At 36.9% G+C, this 21790-nt stretch overlaps 1 protein-coding gene across 1 annotated transcript in view; it reads left to right on the plus strand.

The window, feature by feature from the left end:
- Positions 1 to 21236, plus strand: part of LOC149238107 (SNARE-associated protein-like protein) — a 136242-nt gene extending 115006 nt beyond the window's left edge. The window contains exons 3-4 of the mRNA XM_089372919.1: positions 20337 to 20405; positions 20488 to 21236. Coding sequence (XP_089229045.1) covers positions 20337 to 20405; positions 20488 to 20588 — 170 coding nt within the window. The 3' untranslated portion in view covers positions 20589 to 21236. The remainder of the gene's footprint in view (positions 1 to 20336; positions 20406 to 20487) is intronic.
- The last annotated feature ends 554 nt before the right edge of the window (positions 21237 to 21790 follow it).

Here is a 21790-nt window from a genome sequence, read left to right on the forward strand (position 1 = left end):
ATGGAGTTAATGATGGTAAGATCAAAGATACATGGACTTGGATGAGGAGGGTGGACTAAGAAGACTTCCTTAGAAACCCTAGTGACTTTATTTAAAGGGAGATTTAAGATCAGAGGATGCACATACAAAGTTCCTTTGATGGACTCTTGAAAGACTAATTTTGCATCACATGTAGATGCAAGATTTCATGAAAGATGTTGCATTTTTTAAAATCACACAAAAAAAACATAGTTTCAGGAATTTACATGCAAAATGGAAGAAAATTAATAATAAACTTAGACCATTCAATCAAGAACCACTTCATCAATCCATGATTAGTCTCCTCATGCAAAAATATCCCTCCCTAGACAATTCCCTCCACCAAGATCACATTGTGTCCAAGAGAAAATAACAATAGATTTTGTGCGCACTCCTTAAAAGAGAGAGAATTGTTGTGAATGCATGATGATACAAATGAAAGTGACTTCCCTCGATTTATATCATAGTTTTAAAAACCGAAATCGGCGACCGGACCGGTCCACCTAATAAACCGAGTTTCAAACCGGAACCAGTCAAACCGGGATGGTTAGATCTCAATGAACCGGTTAAAAAAAACATGAAATAATTATTTTTTAATGAAAATAAATTGTTTTTAATATTTAAAACCATGATTCCAAACCAATAGACACAAAATATGCAAAGTTTGGTCATATATATACCATGTAAAGGTGAAAATATCAAAATGGCCACCAAACAAGAAGAATAGAAGAAAGCAATGCAAGAAGAATACCAATCTATTATGAAGAATGTGTTGAAGAATCTTGGGCAAATAAGTGTAGTGTGATTCTTCTTTACTTGATAACAATTTGTGGAGTCTTTTTACTTTTTCTTGTTAGCTTAATCTTCTTCTTCTTCTTATTAATGCATGTGTGTGTACTTCATCAAATTGCTACCAAAACATAAGAACAAGAACACAAGATGTTGTCTCTCTGCCAGGGCCAAAACCTCTCTTCTCTTGAGGGGAAAACCCTTTCTTGAATTTCTCTTATTGAAGCTTCTATTGATCAATGCCAAACCCTATACCCTTGACTAAAAGAACCTCTAAGCACAAGTCAAGTCCTTCCTTTTCTTTGCACTATGTTTCACCGACACTTTGTCTACCTCCTTCCGACACTTCGTTCCCTGGCACTTCGTCCTTGTTCCGGCACTTTGTTCTTCCTTCCACTGTAAGTAGATCTTCTAAAAGAGATACTTTTCCTTAGTGATATCTTTCACCTAAGGATACTCATTCCTTCTCTTGATCACCCGAGTTCCTTCTTGGTGTATGGTGGAAGGCTTAGTGTGACAGCACTGCAACCCTAATTCTCGCACATGTGGGAGGTACCCTAGAGAATTAGGGTCCTTTTCCTTCGCTAGAGAGATAGGCTTCTTCGCTTGACTTGGGAGGCCTTGTAGGCCTAGTTTCAAACCCAATCAACACTATTTCAAGAACTGTTTGATCTTGCTATTATGCCCACAGACTTACCCACCTCTTCTTTGCATGTATCATTGTTTCTAGCCCTAGAAACAGTCCTCTTCACTTCGACCTTCTTCCTCCTTCCTTCGCTTGTCTTGGAGACCCTTTAGGCTTATGTTCTTATCCCAAATAATGAAGTTTGTGTGACTGTAATAGAGGGCTGCTATGATAGTAGAGAGACCCTCTCCTTCTTCGCACGTGTGACTGTCTTTTAGCCCTAGAACAGACTTCCAAGGCTTCGGTATTTCTTCCTCCTTTTTCGCTATACTTGTAGACCCTTTCTTCGTCCCTTCTTCACCCTTTTTCTCGGCTACCTTCGTTGATTTCAGAGAGATGGATGGCGTTATAGTGGAGTGGACAACCTCTATATATAGAGGATTGTCCCTCCCTTTAGGTCGACTAGAAGGCAGACTAGAAGACAGTTTGTAGGCTGACTTGTTGTCTTACTTCGGATGGCTTCTTTGGTGGTGCCTTTGCATAGGAGGAGACTCGACTTTGCTTGGAGGTATTCTCTTGACTTTAATACATATTCATACATGGTGTAACATGCCCTTAAGGCCTTCAACATTTCCTTTTGACTATTTGACTCACTTATAGCACTTAACATGTGCTAGACCTACTTCAATGAGCAAGAAACTCATTGACATATATTATAAAAATAATATTTCTTTTCTTGAATAAGTACAAATATCAAAAGTACATTTGTGAAGACCGAACCTAGTTACATTTCCTTCAACATAATGGAGTTTTGGAAATTGTTCCTAGACCTAGTAATAAATCAATTGTCACTTCCAAATGTATTTATAAAATCAAACATGCAATAGATGGAAGCATTGATAAATTCAATGCAAGATTTGTAGCTAGAGGATTCTCTCAAAAGGAAGGAATTGACTATGAAGAAACTTTTGCTTCTACTGCCAGGTACACTACTATTAGATCTTTATTTTCTTTAGCTGCCGCTATGGGATGGGAAATCCATCAAATGGATGTCAAAAAAACGTTCTTGAATGGGACTATAGATGAATAAGTGTATATTGAGCAGCCTCAAGGATTTGAGATCCATAGTAGAGAAACTCACATTTGTAGATTGAAGAAGGCATTATATGGCTTGAAACAAGCTCCTAGAGCTTGGTATGCAAGAATGGATGCCTATTTATTAAGAATTGGATTTTTCAAGAGCTCTGCAGATCCAAATCTCTACATCAAGATTGTTAAGGATGAACCTATTATTGTACTACTATATGTGGATGACTTATTATAGGTGTAGAACATCGAATTCAATAATGTAAGAAGATGTTGGCAGCTGAAATTGAAATGAAGGACCTTGGGCTTATGCATTATTATTTGGGCTTGGAAGTTTGGCAAAAACCAGGCGAAATATATCTTGGTCAAGGAAAATATGTGATCAAGATCCTACAAAAGTTTGGCATGATGGATAGTAAGCCCATGACAACTCCCATGATCACAAATTTGAAGAAGTTGAAGAATTCAGATTCTAGTCTTGTTGATCCCACAAGCTATCATCAGTTGGTTGGCTCCCTAATGTACCTGGTGAATTCTAGACTTGACATATGTTATGCAGTAAATGTCCTCAGTTAGTTTCAGTTGGAGCCATGTCATGATCATTGGATAACTGCCAAACATATCTTGAGATACCTACTTGGGACAATTCATCACTGCTTAAAATATGATGGTAAAGAGATTCTATTGTCAAGTTTTACACTCTGATTGGGGTGGCAGTGAGACAGATCGAAGAAGCACTATCGATGGTTGCTTTAGTTTGGGATCTGCTATGATTTCATGGATGGGTCGAAAACAAGATTCTGTTGCTTTGAGTAGTGCTGAGGCAGAATATGTTGCAGCTTGTGAGGTTGGAAAAGACGCTGTTTGGCTTAGAAAGCTTCTTATAGATCTATTTGGAGGACTCTGGCCCCAACATGATATTTTGTGACAACTGAAGTAGCATCAAATTGACTAAGGATCCTGTGTTTCATGCTAGAACCAAGCATATTAATAATAAGTACCATTATATTAGAAGTTTGGTACAAGATGGGTTCGTAAACCTACAATATATCCCGACAAATGAGGAGATAGCTAATATTTTGACTAAATCTCTTCCCAAAAAGAAGCTCAAGTATTTGAGAAGCAAGCTTGGATTGGTTGAAATTTCCCGTTTGATTGAGAGGGAGAGTTGATAAGTTGTTGTACCTTAGGCTAATCAAGCCCATATGATTATACTTAGGGTTGGTATTTTTGGCAGGTAGCCTAGATGATACCTAGATCCTTGTTAGGGTTGGTAACTTGGCAGGTAGCCTGGATGGTACCTAGATCCCTGTTGGTGTCTTGGAAGGCAACCTAGATGACACTTGGATCCTTGTTGCGTTGGTGTCTTGGTAGGTAGCCTAGATGACATTTGAATCCTTGTTGAGTTGGTGTCTTGGCAGGTAGCTTAGATGACACCTGGATCCTTGTTGAGTTAGTGTCTTGGAAGGTAGCTTAGATGACACTTGGATCCTTGTTGACTTAGTGTCTTGGCAGGTAGCCTAGATGGCACTTAGATCGCTGTTGAGTTGGTGTCTTGGCAAGTAGAGTAGACGACACCTAGATTCTTGTTGGTACCTTGGCAGGTAGCCTAGATGGTACCTAGATACCTTGGGAGTTGGGCTAGATGGTATCTAGCATTGCATATGCTGATTGTAATACTCTTCTTAGAACATTTCAACTTGTGGTCATCCTTGTACTATTTTTACAATTATGAATACCTCCCTAGTTAAGAGGGAGTGTTGAGAAATGTAACTATGCTCGTTCTTCATAATTGTTATTGTACTCATATCATTATATATTTATTGTAAAAGCAAAAAGAAAAGAGAAAATATAATTTTGAAAGCATGGGTTTCATGCTCTATTTTTATTTTGTAAATTAGGTCAAGCATGTTCTTCATGCTCTAGGGTTGATTGAGTCAATAAAATCCTTTTCATTGTATAAGACCCTTATGGGCACATTGTATCAAGAAAGAAGTACTAAATTTGATTTTAAAGTGTCATTTTTGGACTCCCAACACCAAGTCGCCCTTGCCAGTGACGATGGCCTAGAAAAGGCCCATTCGACTTTTGAAGAAGGTATAGAAAGGAAGAGTATTTGACCTATTTGGAATCCATCCATCAAGCAAGTTCAATTTGCACCAAAATAGAAGAAAAAGACAATCGAAGTCAGGGAGAAAGGAAGATAATCCAAGAAAAGGAGAAAAGGTTGATTTTTGACCTAATTCCCCTGACACGTGCGATTTTTTCTAGGGTTTCTCCTACTGCTTCAGTCTGAAATTATAGGTTGAGAGTTGCAGGGCCGAAGTCTTAGGCTAAGACCTTGAAAGTTGTAGAAAGAAGACACTTTGACCTTTGTTGACTTTACTCTTTTGGAGAAGATACTTTGGAACATTGACTTGGTGTTTGGTGGAAGTTCTTGGTCTTGTTTTGGGGCCTTGGTTATCTTTTTTTGACTTGGTTCTATATAGAGAAGAGTTTGATTGGGTTTTCCCCTAGGAGAGGGGTTTTGCTCTAGCTGAGAGCCTATATCTTGTGTCTCTTGTTCCTGTGATCTTCATACGTTTTGAATTGGTAATTGCTTGATGAAAGAAGAAATACTAATAAAGAATTAAAGGCCAACACATAATCACAAGTAATTATCAAGAAAAGAGGAATTAAAACCCTAATTTCTATCTACATTGATTTCTCAATAAGATCAGGTACCTCTACATTCAATACATGGTGCAGAGAGGAACCATAAGACTCCATTGCATATCGAAAGATAAGCATATAGTGGATATACTCACCAAGGCTTTGCCAAAAGGGAAGTTCTTGGTCTTTAGAGAGCTGCTTGAATTGATGGATGTGACCCTCTCAGGTAAGGGTCCTGACTGATCAAGAACATTGAGCTATTCTCTCTCCACCTGTTTGAGCTCACAAGGAAAGAAATTAAGCTTGAGAACTCCTAGGGTTGAGGTATCTCTGGACAAAAGGATGGTTGTGATCCTTTACCTTCTGCGGTAAGTGGATCTTGCATGTTGTCACCATAGGGTGTGTGTGATCCTTGTCACTTATGACAAGATGGGCATCTCCCCCTATCATGATTGACACAGTATACCCTAATATGCATCCTACAATTCCTACCCACAAGCGGGGCTTGTTGGGATTGCCTTCCAATCTGACCAATGGGTTGAGAAGACTTGAGTAGGTGTGATCCTTGCATAGCAAGTGGATCTCCCTCAAGTATAGATGATGCAGGTGTTCCACCACTTGACTCTTCAGGGTCAACTTAGGAAGATCAACAAACATTGGGATGGTTGTGATCTCTATCCTATATATAGCAAGTTGATCTCGCCCAATTGTCATTGGATAGAGGGTTGTAGCTTAAGCTCCTCTATGATGTCAAATTCTTCTTCTTTAGATTCGAGAGTGTTCAACAAATGAAGTACAAATGAGAAGAGATAAGTAGAGATAAGTAGAAATAAGCCGAGATGACATTTGATTTGATGATGATGAGACATTTGTGATGAGACATACTTTTCAGTTGGAAATTTCTCCCTAGTTGAGAGGGAATGTTAATTTGGAAGCTAAGGGACAAATTCCCTCCATTGGACATTATTTCTCATTCAGAGAGACCCAAAATTGACCTTGGAAGCACTCAATTTGGTTAAGGAAAAATATATTTTTGGTGAGAAAACCCACAATGGCACAAATGTCGAAGTTGACCTAGAAGCTAAATTACCCCTCCTCCAATGCATATAACTACAAGATAAGGGTAACCTCATTTGGCATCACATCAACTCAATGTTCCTCTCTCTCTTTCCTCTTCTCATTGGTTCGTACAACTCTGAAATATTGCAGGTCAAGTTGACATGTGCCAAGGTCTCAGAGGCTAATATTTTGAGTCATGTTAGTGACTCATCATTAGAGCCCCAAGGAAAGGATAAAGATAAATACAACAAGTGATTAAATAATGTTTTTTATTTTGACAAATTCTCTACAATGTATTTATATTTGAAATGATAGCTAAATAAAAGCTCACACATAGTTTCACAGAGGACTTTAAATCCATGAAGAATTGTTGGTTTTTTGCATCTTGGTCTATTTCATGTGGATACATCGATTGTTGAAAATTGCAGCAAGAAATTCTCAATTTGATTTTGCCTTGATTAACTCGAGAATATTCAAATTTCCACATTAGCAGACAACTTGGATGCAGTTAACTTGTGTGACATGGCTTGTGTCATCTAGTTTACTCAATAAATTTGAGTTGGAGGAGTTAGAGTTCAGTTAAGCATGTTTGATTGCTAATTTGTAACAATCAAAGTCAGTTATCTCAAGTTGTTTTTGGTTAAACTAGTTCCAACTATTGGAGGAACTAGTGGAAGGCAATGTTGTTAAAAGCGCGATCGGGATTAAATCGGCACGGGGAACGAATCGGAAAAAATCGGAAAAATCGGAAAAAAGCGGGAAAAAATCGTTTGGTACAAAAATATTCATTTTTTTTCAATTTTTTTAATATCTAAACCATCTACAACATAAAATAAATACATTGACACATAAATATGATAAAAAAACTAATATATAAGATGTTTAATATCATTTCTAGCGCTAAAATCACACATAACATTGAATCATGTCCTGAATAGTAAGTCCCAACTCAGCCTCAAAATATCAACAAAAAATATGATAATGTATCTCATCATGTCATAATGTCATATACAATAAAATGAAAGTCTAATCCTATTGATTTCCTCTGCCCCTCTTGCGAGAAAATGCCACAGCTTTCCCTTTCCCTCTAGATGTAGATGCTGGTGCCCGTGCAGGTAGAAATGGCAGTGGAGTCTGATGTGATCTAGACGTTGAAGAACTAGAAGTAGGAGCTATAGGAGGTAGACCACGTCCTCTACTGGTGGCAGGGGTAGCCCGGGCAGGTGGTGTCACCTGGAAACATTACAATCTCCCAATCCTGAAATCCTGAAAAACTGATAAGTCTGCTAGATTTTAAATGAAATCTAAAATTCTACTTTCTCCATATGAAATCCAATGAGGCTGGAACCACTCTCAAACATCTTGAGTCATTTCATGGTAATGTTAAAAATTTAAGTAAAAGGATGAAAATGAAGATTAAGGAGAATGTCACTTTTACTTTAAGAATTTAACATTACCATGAATAGCATATCCATACTAGGGCCTAGACTTGATCATTAAGCTACCCCACTCAAAAATTATTTGTTTCTTTCAAAAAACATTGCATGAAAAAACCCAAAAAAAGTTATAAAACTATGCTGTCCTGAGCCCCCACGATTTTTTCGTTAAAAATCGCGCTTTTTTCGAAAAAATCGCGATTTTTTGAAAAAAGCGCGATTTTTTTCAGTAAAAATCGGCAAAAAAAAAGTAGGCGATTTTTTCGTATAAAAATCGCAATTTGATCGGCAAGCTGAAAAAATCGCGATTTTATCGCGATTTTAACAACACTGGTGGAAGGTCAATTGTGCAGTGGGAATTTAGTCAAACTCAGTGATCATCCAGTTAACTGATCAATCAACCCAAGATAGCTAGTGCATGCAGATAATTCGAGTTACCCAGTTGAGGCGGAGATTCCAAGGCAATGTAATGTCAGTTGTAGACTATTCCAGAGTGTACAGGTGTTGCATGCAACTTGATGATCAACCTGAGGAATTGCACAATACATTTTGGAGAAATTCCTAAATAATAGGGGCCTAATTTCTCAAGGAATTGCGCAAGGAAATAGGAACTCAAGTAGAGGTAGAAATTGAATAAGTTCGGGTCAGAGCTTCTCAATGAGTAGAGAGAGAGGTTATGCACTTGGGCTTAGTTGAGCAAAGCAACTGTAATACATCTCTATTCATCAGATTAATGCAAGCAAGCATTTAGGTTTTTAGCAAATTGCTTTTACAGGAAAAATGCTGTGTGCATGTGTGTATTTTTTATTGCATGTCTGAAATTTTTGTTCCAGATTGTGAATTACTTTCTGCAGAGTAGTAAAGTAGTGTTGTGTCTTGTGATTTTGATTAAAAATTCATGAGCAATTGCAAATCTACATCATAATTTCTACATCGATGGAGAATTCTGATACTATTATATGCTATGTTCCATGGGGATGCATCCCCTAGTGTGGGATTGCACTCCCCTCCCATTCTCTCGGGATGTTAGTTTTGATTAAATATTATTTAACTTATTTTAATAATTTCTTATGACTAATCACTTATTCAAAAACTAACTGTTATGTTAATTTTGATTAAATATTATTTAATATTAATAACTTAAGAATTTAATTATTTAATAATTAATAATTAGTATAAATTATTTATAAATTCTTACACATTGTCTATATTAGTCATAATTTCTTAACCAAAAACTAGTTGTTAAGGTTAGTTTTGTTAAGGTTAGTGTTTATTAAATAATATTATAGTCCTAACAGCTAATTTTGGAACTTGATGCATCTTGTCTCTATTTAATTCCATTGATTGATCTGTTTTTTCACCTTGGTCTTGAAGATGAACCTCATTAGTAGGTTCGAACGTCGACCAGAAAATATATCTATATCAGTGTTCAGCAGAGTTGAATCGAGATGCAGAGATGGTTCATGATGACAGGATGGCATGATGATCGATGGTCAAATATTAGCAGGTGGAATTCTCCATAGTTGAGAGGGAGTGTTAAAATTGGCAACTAGGGCCAAATTCCACTTTGGATAGCTCATTTGATGGAGATAATTATTGCATTGAATTCCTCTTTTCGAGAGGACCAAAATCGACCTAAAGATCACTAAATTTGGACAAGGAGAAATGTGTTTTTGAAGTGAAGCCCACACATGTGCAAATTATCAAGGTCGACCACATCATCATGTAGGCTCATGAAGCCCAACAGACATGTCTTTTGACCCTCATCGATTCATATAAATAAGAGAGACCTCCACCCTCATTTGGCATCATCATCACACAACACATTCTTCTCTCTCCTCATCTGATTGGTTCGTACACCTCATTGGGCAGCTGTTCTTTTCACACATGTGGCACAAAGGACGAATTTTAGGAGTCTGAATTTCAGATTTGTTGCAGGGTTTTGAGTCTTGACTAGCATTGACCAAGGGCTATTTGACCTCCTTTGACTGCGATTTTTGTGGGAGATTTTCTGTTTGGGTTGGCCGTACTGTTTGGCACAAAAACCTAGAATTTATGGGCACTTTGACCTACGTTGACCAAAAAGTTGACTTTAGTTTGACTGTTATTTGAATGACTATTTTGGGTTGACTTTGACCAGCAAGAGGGCGAGTTCGTCTCTCCTTTGATCAAGCTATTTTGGAGAAGTTTGACCAGACTTTGACTGTTGTTGACTGAGGGCAGAATTGCATATTTGACTAGGCTGTTTTGGACAGTGGTATTGATCATCTATTAGCAAGTCGATTTTGACTTTATTGTACTCTGCGTGTGTGTTGAACATTTGATATTTACAATAAGAAGAATTGATCAAGGGTTTTCTCCATCTTGGGGTTTTTCCCTAGCTTGAGCCAAATTCTTGTGTTCTCTTGCCTTGGCTTGTCTTTTTCATTTTAGTTATGTTCTATCTTCAGTTGCTGTCAATGTGATTATTGGCTTATGTGATTGCTATTGGAAATTAAGTGGAAATTATCATTGGGCTAACAAATGGACATTGAAGCCATTGTTGCAAGCATAGAACATACCATTGTTATCTAAAATTAATAAAGTATTCCTCCAAGACCAAGTCGGCTTGCAAAAGACAAGTCGGCCCTATTCGAGCACCAAGGAAAGCCTATATATAAGAGACATTCGATCTCATTTGAAGAAGATCATCTAAGGAAGTTCTATCAAGCAAAAGAAGAAGGAAGGACAAGTGAAGATCTAGAAGAAAGAAAGAAGGCCGAAAATGTGATTTTTACTTTCTCTATCTCTCACACGTGCGAAGGAGAAACTAGGGTTTTTGTAACTATAAGGACGAAATTTCAAATCTTTAAGAAGAGTCGAAAATCTAGTGAAAAGAAGCAAGTATTGAAGTCTATTTGTTTAGAAGGAAGAATCAAGCCAAGGGAAGAAGTAGGGAGGCCTAAAATAGCCTCTTTCTCCCACATGTGCGAAGTTGCAGAAGGGCTGAAAAAGTGCAAACCTGCAGTGAGGGCCAAAATTTGTTGCAGGGGTCGAAATTGTGCATTCTTAAGAAGGTTTGACTTGGTTTGACTTTGTGAAAGAGAAGCTCATCTACAAAAGGTTAACTTGGCCTTGGAGGGATCTTAGTATTGGGTCTATAAGGTCTTGGAATTCGTCATTTGAAGATTCTATAAGAAGAGAAGAATTTCTTGTGGGTTTTCCTCTCTAGGAGAGGTTTTGGCCTTGGCTAACAACCTACATCTTGTGTCCATTTGTTCTATTGATCTTCATGTTTTGGTAGTTGTTTGATGATAAGAACACCATAATAATCAAGATAAGAAGAAGCAAATTATAAGTACATCAAGTTAAAGTAAAAGAACATCACAAGCAATTATCAAATTTAGAGAAATCACACCTATTCTAACTGCCCTAGATTTATCAACATCCTCCACCAAGTTGGCATGCCCTCCATCAAGTCAGCCTAATTAGAGGAATTCGACGACACAGAACCATTATAAATAAGCAACTACTCGACCTCATTTGGACATTCATTCAAGCAAGTTCGATCTGTAGTTGCAGGAAGAGAAAAGAAGTGCAAAAGACCTAGAAGAGGAAGAAGAAACCCTAGTGAAGGAAGGAGGAACCGTAGCGAAGTCAAAAAGATGATTTTCTCTTGTCTCTAGCTCACACGTGCGAGTTTCTGGGTTGCAGAATGAGGGTTGAAGTTGCAGATCTGTAGCGGCGCTGAAACTTTGTTGCAGGATGCCCGAAATCTAAGGTTATTGCAGGATTGAAGCAGTTTGACTTGAGTTGAATTTTGATGTTTTGCTATTCATCTTGGGAGGCTGACTTGGTTTTCTGGAGGTCTTTTGGTTTGGTCAAAGGTCTTGATTATCTCATTTGATTTGGTTCTAAGGAAGAGTTTTTTTTTTGGGTTTTCCCCTAGAAGAGGGGTTTTAGCCTTGGCTAAGACCCTACATTCTATGTCCCTGTTGTGTTGATCTTCATATTTTGTTTTGCTAGTTGTTTGATGAAAAGAATATAAAAGAAGATATAAAAGACGCTAATAAAAGATCACTAAGTAATCACAAGTAATTATCAAGTTAAACGAAATCTTTCTGCCTTTTTGATTTTCTAACAAACAATTACTCAATCCATATGTTCATTAAATTGAGTACAATACTAACAGTTGTACTTGCCTTAACTGTCATCATGTATTCCTACAGTTTGTTTCTATGTAGAAAAACAATATGTTAACTAGATAACCAATACAAAATATGAAATATTATATTTACCTTATCATGATGGCCCCTTCATCAAAGTATTTGGTTGCTTGAGCCTTTTGAGATCAACATTCTTTCGTATAATCCATCTCCATATTGTACAAGAGTTCTTCTCCATGCCTCCATTTCAATCAAGGTGCCCATGGATCGAACTTGATTACCAAGTTACAGTATCTTCCTTGGAGTTATCATTATTGACTCCCTTTCTTTCTTTCGGAGACCATGCTTGATGTTGACCAATATCATTATATTTATGCCATGCAATCTTGTGTGAGAGTCTTGATCTCTATCCATTCCAAAGCATGTCAAATTTCTTCTTTCGAGCTTCATGTAGCCATATGGAAGACTTACCGAGCATAATTTCACAACCGACTCTTCTTTCATGATTCTTGTAGATATGAACCTTATTTAGAGAAGAGTTACTTAAAATATGCATACCTTTGCTTCCATACAACCATCTAGCCGTCCTTTCTTGAACGAGCATGCTTCTTATACCTATTGAAGGTAGGTTCCCTTTTTTTGTTTTTTTTGGTTAAGGAGTAGAAAGACTTTTATTATGCCCTTTACATTGGAACATGACCATATGCATTCCTTCATCCTCTGGAAGTGTTGTTTTCCATACTAGATGGAATATATACTAGTCATGTCATAATGCTCTTTCTGAGAACCTTCCAAAATGATGGTTCTTATAGGATCTTTATGATCCTGCTTTGCAAAATGACTACCTCTAATATGATGTTATAAAATGCTTGGATGAACAATAATATGCAATATGGTCCCAATCTGTGCATTACTTTTAAACTAGATGATCTTTCCCAAAGCAATTAATTGAGTAGATTCTAATTTCTCTACTATCATATGCTTCTATCTATGATGCCATGGTTTTTTCAAAAATCAAGACTCATCCTAGAGAATGCAATAATGCATGCTACTCCACTTCCTACCCTAAAGAAAGACAAATTTCATAAAGAACCTGATAGTTATGGAGCTTTTTTCAATAGTAAAGATCCTTAAGATCTCCTTTCGACTTCTTCTAAGGTTCTCCTTTTTCCTTAGCTATGTGAGCTTCACTTCTTTCCTTTCTTTTGTTGTTTGCCTTGTTTGGACAATCCCTCTTAAAGTGTTCATATTCATTGCATCCATAACATTGAATCTTGGACATATATGGCTTTTTCTTGGACTTTCCAAACTTCCCTTTCTTCAACTTCATGGTTCTTGCAATGGAGGCTTAAGACCTTTCATTTGGTTTAGTGTCATCCTTTGCCTTGATCCTGGATTCTTCCAAGATACATTGATTCCACAACTCATCAAAAGGTGTAGTATCCCTCTTTGAGTAGATACTAGTTGCAAAACTGCTCCAATTAGGTGGCAAAGCATTTAACACCCAAATGGACATTTCATAGTCAGAAACAGTTTCCCCAAGCCCTTGCAATTGATCCCTTATTTGTGAGATCTTCATGAGATAAGTGGCCATGTCTTCATCCTTTGACTTCCTTATCCCATATAGTTGATTTCTCAAGGAAATCCTTTGACCTGATGTACTTATGGAGTACAACTTTACCAACTTATGATACATAGCCTTAGATGTTTTCAAATCAACAACAAAGGGACAAGATGGCCTTTTATAGATTCAACAATGATTCTCTGAGCCCTTACTTCTCCCTTCTCGTATTTTGCTAACTCTTGAGTCTTCTCTTTGTCTGGTACAACTACTTCACCGAGGACATATTCCATGACTTCATTTTCTGTGAGTGCTAAGTCATTCCTCTTCTTCCATGCTAGGAAGTTTGTTGATCCAATGAGCTTGTTGCTTTCCTCACAAAATGTAGCCATATGATCTATAGATTGAAACATAGAAGACAATATGATACTTACTTGTTAACCAAGAGTTCTACTTCTTGATGGTGTCTCCATCTATCTTGATGCTGTCAAGACCTTCAAGGAGACTTCGAAGATGCCCTAGAATGATGAATTCTAGAATGTCTTCAACAATGGTGTCTTCGAACAACTTCAAAGAGTGGATGATGACCTTAAGATCCTTTGATGTTGATGTACTAGAATCTTCAACAATAGCTTATCTTTCCTTTCTTAAATGAAAGCTTGAGCCTTTTTGAGATGACATAATCCTTGATGTAGTAGCCTTTCTTCTAGGTCAATAGGTCTTCTTTTTCTTTGCTTGTGCCCTTTTACAAATAGTTCCTCTTGCCAAACAATCCCTACTTATGATCTTCCAACTGCGTTCTTCTTTGTTCACCTTAGCTCTGATACCATGTTGGAGAATGCAATAGTGCAACTATTAATTCAATTTCTCCTTAACCTTAATAATTGCTTGTGAACTTTATTTATCTTCTTATGTTTCTTTATTAGATCTTTTCATCAAACAATTATCAAGAACAAAAATAGTAAAGACAATGGACACAAGATATAGGCTCCAAGCCAGGGCAAAACCCCTCCAAAGGGAAAACCCAGAAATAATCTCTTCTCTTCTTATAGAATCTGCTTCAAATGAGAAAACCAAGACCCAAAACCCTAGACCAAGTCCTCCTCCAAGCACTAAGTCAGCCCTCCAAGAAGCCCTTCCAATAAGGTCAAAGATCAACTAAGACAACAAGAGTCAGTCTTGCTTCAACCAGCTTTCAGCTTCAACTTCAACCCTCAACTTCAAATGGCAACTTTGACCTGGAATTTCAACCTGCAACTTCAACCTTGTAGTAGCTGCAGAAGCCCTAGTTTTTTCACACACGCGAGAGGAAAATGACCCAAAAACCTATTTTTCTTCTTCTCCTTCTCTTCTCCTTGCTTTCTTGATCTTCGCTCTAACTTTCTTTATATTCCCAGCTTCAGACCAAACTACTCCTTGAGAGATCAAATCAGTGATGAAATGGGGTTGAATCTACTTCTATTTATAGGCTTTCCATGAGGCTGAATGCCCTTCTTTAGGCCGACTTGACATTGCTAGGGACTTTCTACTTTCTAGACTCATAATTAATATCTTTTTCATGTTATAGCATGCCCAATAGGGTATTATACAAATGATAAGGACACTTTTGACTCAAGAAAAATATTCTTTTGACATGAAAAACCCTAGAAGCATGGAGAACATGCTTGACCTAGATGACCATCAAAATGGAGCATGAAAACTATGCTCAAAAATTATATTTTTCTTTCTTCTTTTTCTTGTAACATAAGATATACATAATAATATGAGTACATAAACAATTATGAAGACCGAAAGTAGTTAATTTTTCCAACAATAATGAGCTAATAATTCAATGGGTGGAACTATGATCCTGAGTTTTTCTACTTGTAGTTTCTTGATAAACATTATTATCTTGATGCTTGCTGGAAATTATCTGGCCTTGATATTGGGTTTGTTCACAATTATAATATTAGCCAACCACTTCCCAAATTTTTGTCACTTAAGTCCATCTCAATTTCTCTAGGCTATGCTTGTCGCAGGGTTTACATGACCTACTTGTCTGCTCACGAGGACACTGTCAAAGAACAATCTTGGTTACTTGTTCACTGCTTTTTCCTTTGGAACCAGATTCACTCTTAGAGGGCCACGTGTCCAAATCCGTCGAATTCGATACGATTCGACCTAAATCGTGTTCGGATTCCGATTGGGACACGATCGAATCTAGATTGTGTCTCGATCGAACACATCATGTCTCGAAATCCGGACACGAATTCGGCAAACTGGGACCTGCGCGGCTATAAAAGGGCGGAAATGCCTCTTATTTGCATCATTTGCTGTCATTTCTTTTGCAATAGGTGAGCTGTGAGTTTGTTGTGAGGAGTTTGGAGCAAGGAGCCAAGGGTTTGGAGCGTTTTCAAGGAGATTCAAGCAACAAGTAAGTGCATTTCCTCTCTATGTTTTTGCATTTGTATTACAATAGTTTGTATATGCATTTCTTTTACAAATTTGTGCATGTTTTGTTTACTTTTTACAGTATTCATGGTTCAATCAAGCGCAGTAGGTAGGGGGAAAAGGAAGGGGAAGAATGTCCCATTGGAGATGCCCTCCTCCCCCAATTTCATCAGAGTCTGCTGCAAGTCTTCCTCCTAAAGGTAACATTGAGAAATATCCCTTGTGGAAATATGTCACAAGAGAGGATGTGCTAAGCAGCAAGGTGATGGGAGGAGGCAATGTGAATTGGAGATGCAACTTTTTCCACAGTACTTTCACAAGCAAATATTTTCGTGTGAAAAACCATTTTTCGGCTTTACCAGGTTGTGGAGTTGGAGCTTGTACACAAGTTCCTTTACAGAAGAGGAAAGAAATGGAAAAAGAGTTCATTGTTGGTATGGCAAATGTGGCTGCAAAATAAAATAAAAAAAACCAAGAATGATGACCCCCTTCCATTTTTGAGGAAAGACAACAACAAATTTCCATTTGAGAGTTCTAGTGGGGGACAAGCAGCGAAAAGAAAGACAATTTCTTGGTCCAATGGACAAGATTTTTCAAAAAGAGAAACAGGAAGAGCTTGATCTCACTATTGCCTTTTTTCTATCAAAACTTCATATCCTTTAATGTTGCACGCTCACCTCTATTTATTGAGATGTGCCGAGCTGTAACTCACGGGGCTCCATCATGGTATGTGCCTCTTGGTTCAGAGAAGCTTAGAACCACATTGTTGATGAAGGCAAAAAAAGAGTTGCAAAAAGTGCTTGAACCTATTAAAGCATCATGGCCAACATTTGGGGTTAGTATTGTTTCTGATGGATGGACAGATCTAACACGACACCCACTCGTTAACTTCATGGTGTCTTCCTTGAATGGTCCAATTTTCTTGAAAGCAGTGGATACACTTGGAGAATATAAGGATGCCCAATATATGGGTGAGTTGTTTATTAAAGTTATTGAAGATGTAGGTGTTGATTGTTGTGTGCAAATCATTATAGATAATGCACCTGTTTGCAAGGCTGCTGGCATGATTGTGGAAGCTAAATATCCACAAGTGTTTTGGACACCTTGCGTTGTCCATTCATTGAACTTGACACTGAAATCCATTGCTTCTGATGTGCTTTGGATTGGTAACATTATTGAGGATGCATGGCATATCCGTAACTTTGTACAAAATCGTACAAATGCCCTCACTATCTACAAGGAGTACAACAATCTATCATTGTTGAAGATTGTGGATACACGGTTTGCCTCTTCATTCATCATGTTGAAGAGGTTGAGGGAGGTCAAGACCGCTCTTGGGGCCATGGTTATTTCAAAGTTTTGGTCTTTTTGGAGAAAGACAGATCAAGTAACCTCTAAAAGAGTGAAGGACATAGTGCTAGATGATGCTTGGTGGGAGAGGGTAGATCTAATTATTCAGATCATGGACCCTATCATTTCTTTGTTTCGATTTGCAGATACAAACAAACTCATCTGAGGAGAGGTTTATGAGGGATGATATTCCATGATTGAGTCTGTGAGGAGCATTATTTTACAAAGTGAGTGCCCCGACTATGAGACATCACTAGAGGCCTTCTATGGTACTATACAGGATATTTTTGTCAGCGGATGGGACAAGAATTGCACACCTTTACATTGTTTGACTCATTCATTGAACCCAAAATACTACAGCCATGAGTGGCTTAATGGTGGACCTTCCCGCAGATTCCCTCCTCACATGGATGGTCAAATCTCACAGGAGAGGAAAGATGCATTCAGGCGGGTTTTTCAGGATAGAGCATTGCTTGATGAGGTGGAGGATGCCTTTGCAGAGTTTTCCACTGACATTGGTCGATTTGTAGGATATGATGGGATTAGAGACAGGGGGGCTAAGAAGCCCTATTCTTGGTGGGCAAATCATGGGGCAACAAGCCCTCCTCTACAACAGTTAGCCATGAGGCTCCTCTCTCAAGTGATTTCATCCTTTTGTTGCGAGAGGAATTGGAGCACATGGGAATTTGTATAGTGTTAAGAAGAGGAGGCTTGAGCAGTTCAGGGCAGAGACATTGGTGTATGTGCACACCAACCTTTGTCTTATTTACAGGCAGAGGGAAGAGTGGTTGAAGGGAAAGACAAAGATGTGGGATGTCTTTCCTGATGATATGGGTCTGGATAGCAGTTTTGAGTTGGGATTGGCCAACATGGATTTCAATGATCCAGTGCTAGAGCCTGTTAGATTTGATGATGTTGATACTATAGAGGGGTCATCCTCCACACCAGCAGATGCATAGACGACTTTGGATACAGGGGAGGAGGATCCAGAGGAGAGCAATGGTGACCATGATGATGAGGACAGTGATGCTGATTTTGATGATGACTCATGAGTCATGAGCTACCTATTGCCTCGAGGCTCGTATACTTGTAGTTGTTTTTGTATTTTCTATTTCTATTTGCCATTGGCATTGCACTACCTATGTAACACATTTTGATTTTGATGACTTAATGAGAAAACTACAACTGTCAGTGTCTTTATCTTACTATCTTGTCTTTCTCCTACTGGATCATTGATGAATTGAATATGTATTATGATTTATCATTTATGAATTTAGAATTTATGATTCATTGATTTATCATTTATGTGACATGTATTTGAATTTTGTATGTACTATGCATGCTACAATGTTACTAACTTACTTTGTAAATAGTAAAACTTACATCTAGATGAAGATCTATGTTTGAAATCAATGAATTTGTATCATGATGTGTAAGAAATATCAAAATTTTAATATATATATATATATTTTAATAAAATAATATACAACGTATCTAAACGTGCCCTGTTCCGGGGGGCAACGTGTCCAAATCCGAAGTCGAATCCCTGTATCTGACGAATCCCGAATCCACGTGTCAGGTTACTTAGGCTTTTTCTAAAATTTACTTCTGCCTGTTATAGCTATTTTTTATTCCAACAATACACTTGTGGTCTTTTTTTCTCTTGCTTTATGATTTTCTGTTGTAGGGCCATGTTTCCTTTTTGCACCAAGAGACGCTCTATAGTCCAGTATGTGGGAGATGTTGTAGTGTTTGTAAAATAAAGATTAATAAAAAAATAACAATAATAAAACATAACGTTGATTCAATTAAAAAGTAATAAAAGCTAAAAATAATAAAGATAAATTGAATTTATTATATTGTAATTTTGTTTTCATTAATAAAATTACAAAATTCATATTATGCATATCACATTAAAATAATTTTAAATAATTATAATAATTGATATTTGTAAACATGGTATTTTAAAACATATAATTAATAAACATATAAAAACTTAATAACTTTAATTAATAAACATATAATTAGAAATAAGAATGTTTTTACATATATAAAAATGTGAAATATTCAAATATATATGAAATATATTGCTATAATTAGTAGTTTTAAATTAAGATCCATTTTTACCATATAAATAAAAATAATAATTCATATTTATAACCATTGTATTTCAAACTTCATACTTATATTCAATTTCATATATATATATATATATATATAGTTTGGGATATTTTTGGACATGTTTTATAATTTTTATAATTTAATTTTTTAATGTGATATATTTTTGGACATGTTTTATAATTTTTTTAATTTAATTTTTTAATGTGATATATATATGTGTGTGTGAGAAATTTATAAAAAGTTAAATAACATTATTAAAAATCAATATGAATCCATTTTAAATGCAGATCTACCAAGCATTGAGAGGAATCAATTCTCTAGATGTGAAAAACTTTCCTCAAGTTTTACATCTTGAAAAGGGGTTTGCATCTTGATAAATTTGATCCCACTCTGTGCTTGGGAGATTTTCAGTTAAGATGAAAAGTCATGGTTCTTAATTTTACTTTCCAATTAAGGCATTGCAGTTGAAAGTAAGGTGGTTATTACCAGTACAAAAGTTATTCTTCCCTCATGGTTCTTAATTTTACTTTCCAATTAAGGCATTGCAGTTGAAAATAAGGTGGTTATTAGCCTGTCAGAGCTGATATCATGCCTAATTTTGTGGATTTTTCTATAACCTTTATGGCTTCTTCTTAACCCACGTCTCTGGCTAAGCTAATTATTAGCCTGTCGGACCTGATATCATGCCTAATTTTGTGGATTTTTATGTAGTGTTTATGGCTTCTTCTCAACCCACTTCTCTGGATAACTTGTAACAGGGTTATCTATCTCCTCATGACGACAGTGTTAAAGAAGAGAGCCTCGACTACTTCACCGCTTTTTCTAAAATTTACTTTTTCCTTCTATACCTATTCTTTATTCTGCCAGTACATTTATGATTTTTTTTTCCTCTTGCTTAATAATTGCTCAGTTATACCATGCATCCAATTTAGTATAAAGGTTCTTCCCAGATAGTTCTTGATTGAACTTTTCATGTGACTAAAGCATTGCAGTTGAAATGATTGAAGTGGTTATTAGCCGGTCAGAGCTGATCTTGTGTATAATTTTGTGGATTTTTTCTGTAGTCTTCATGGCTGCTTCTCAACCTACTTCTCAAGCTCCGCTTCAGCATGTGCATGCTTCAAGTTTGAAAGGTTTGTAAGACGGAAATCATTCACTATGTTAGAAAGCAAGGATTTTGCATCAGTTTAGTTTTACTGAAGTGTGCTTTTGCAGGTATGGAGAATGGTCCAAGTTCACATACGGGGGAATCGTCAGGACCTCATCGCATTGATCAACATGATGAATTGAATGATTTGGATGCACGTAAAATATGATGTATATATTGAACTTTACTTTCATTGTGGTGGTATATGCGAGAGAGAAAATTAAAATTTTCCCGGGAGAGATTCATGTTCTTTACAGGTATTCAAATTAGCTGCTTCTGTATATTTTTATTTTACAGCCATGCTGTTTTGACATTACAAGTTGGTAATATTTGTATGCTCCTGTCCATGCCATCTGTGAATAAGTGTCCTGACATTTGAAATCCAGATGTCTCTCTAGCTTTCAATACTCCCAGATGAATGGGAGTGTTCAATCTCTTATTACATGTGCTGGATATAATTGTTGGCCATGGACCCTTCGATATATTTATGTACCAGTAGTTTTGTAGCTGAGTTAATTTTTTGGGGTTTTAATCTGGAATGGATAGATAATGGTGTTATGTTTCACTGTTACTCAATTGTTGTAATTTCAGATTAGGAGGAAGGCTGCAAACTTGCTAAATGCTTAATGATCTAAATTCAATGGGAAACTAACTTAGAAACCTAAAATCAATTTTAGCGAGGGATCCATATTCCTTGTTATGATTAATTATTTATAGACACCATGATTTATCTGAACCTTAGTTGCAAAATTTTATTTGAAAGACAGGAAGAGATCCGCATCATGATTAATAATTAACTATTCATATGTTCCATAAATCCGCTTCTCTCATTATGGTTGTGGTTTTGGTGATGATGGTAATGCAGAATGTTCAATTCTTCTGAGAGTATTTACTGATTTGAATTTAATATGCCCAATTATATGCAAAACTTAATATGATTTTTCATTTCTTGGCTGAATTTAACAGATCTTTTGGTCTTTAACAGCAGGCCATGAGGATTCTACTAGCTATCTGAGAAGGATTTGGAAACTCGTTTCTATTAAGTTCTAATTCCCATTTTTAGTTGAGCCTTGGTTCAGACAAATGAGCAGCCTCTCAACAAACTCATGTTTTTCTTGTTTTGTTGTTCCCATGATAAGTGCACTTCTTATGGGGAATACATTCCTAATGGTAGCTAGTCACTAGGACATTAACATTCCCGTATATTTGTCCTCTTTTAGGATGATTGATTGGTTGGTACAATGAGATGTTATCCCTTCCACTTGGTTTCAGATCCCATGGGGGATATCTTTGGCCCGTTGCGATAAGGCTCAAGGAGTGGGCTCCCTCACCTTCGTGGAGTTTCGGTTCTTGCTAAGTCATAAATTCATG

The sequence above is a fragment of the Pinus tabuliformis genome, chromosome 8 (genome assembly GCF_031772625.1).
Source record: "Pinus tabuliformis cultivar Carrire ecotype Pingquan chromosome 8, CPIR1, whole genome shotgun sequence".
NCBI classification, from domain to species: domain Eukaryota; kingdom Viridiplantae; phylum Streptophyta; class Pinopsida; order Pinales; family Pinaceae; genus Pinus; species Pinus tabuliformis.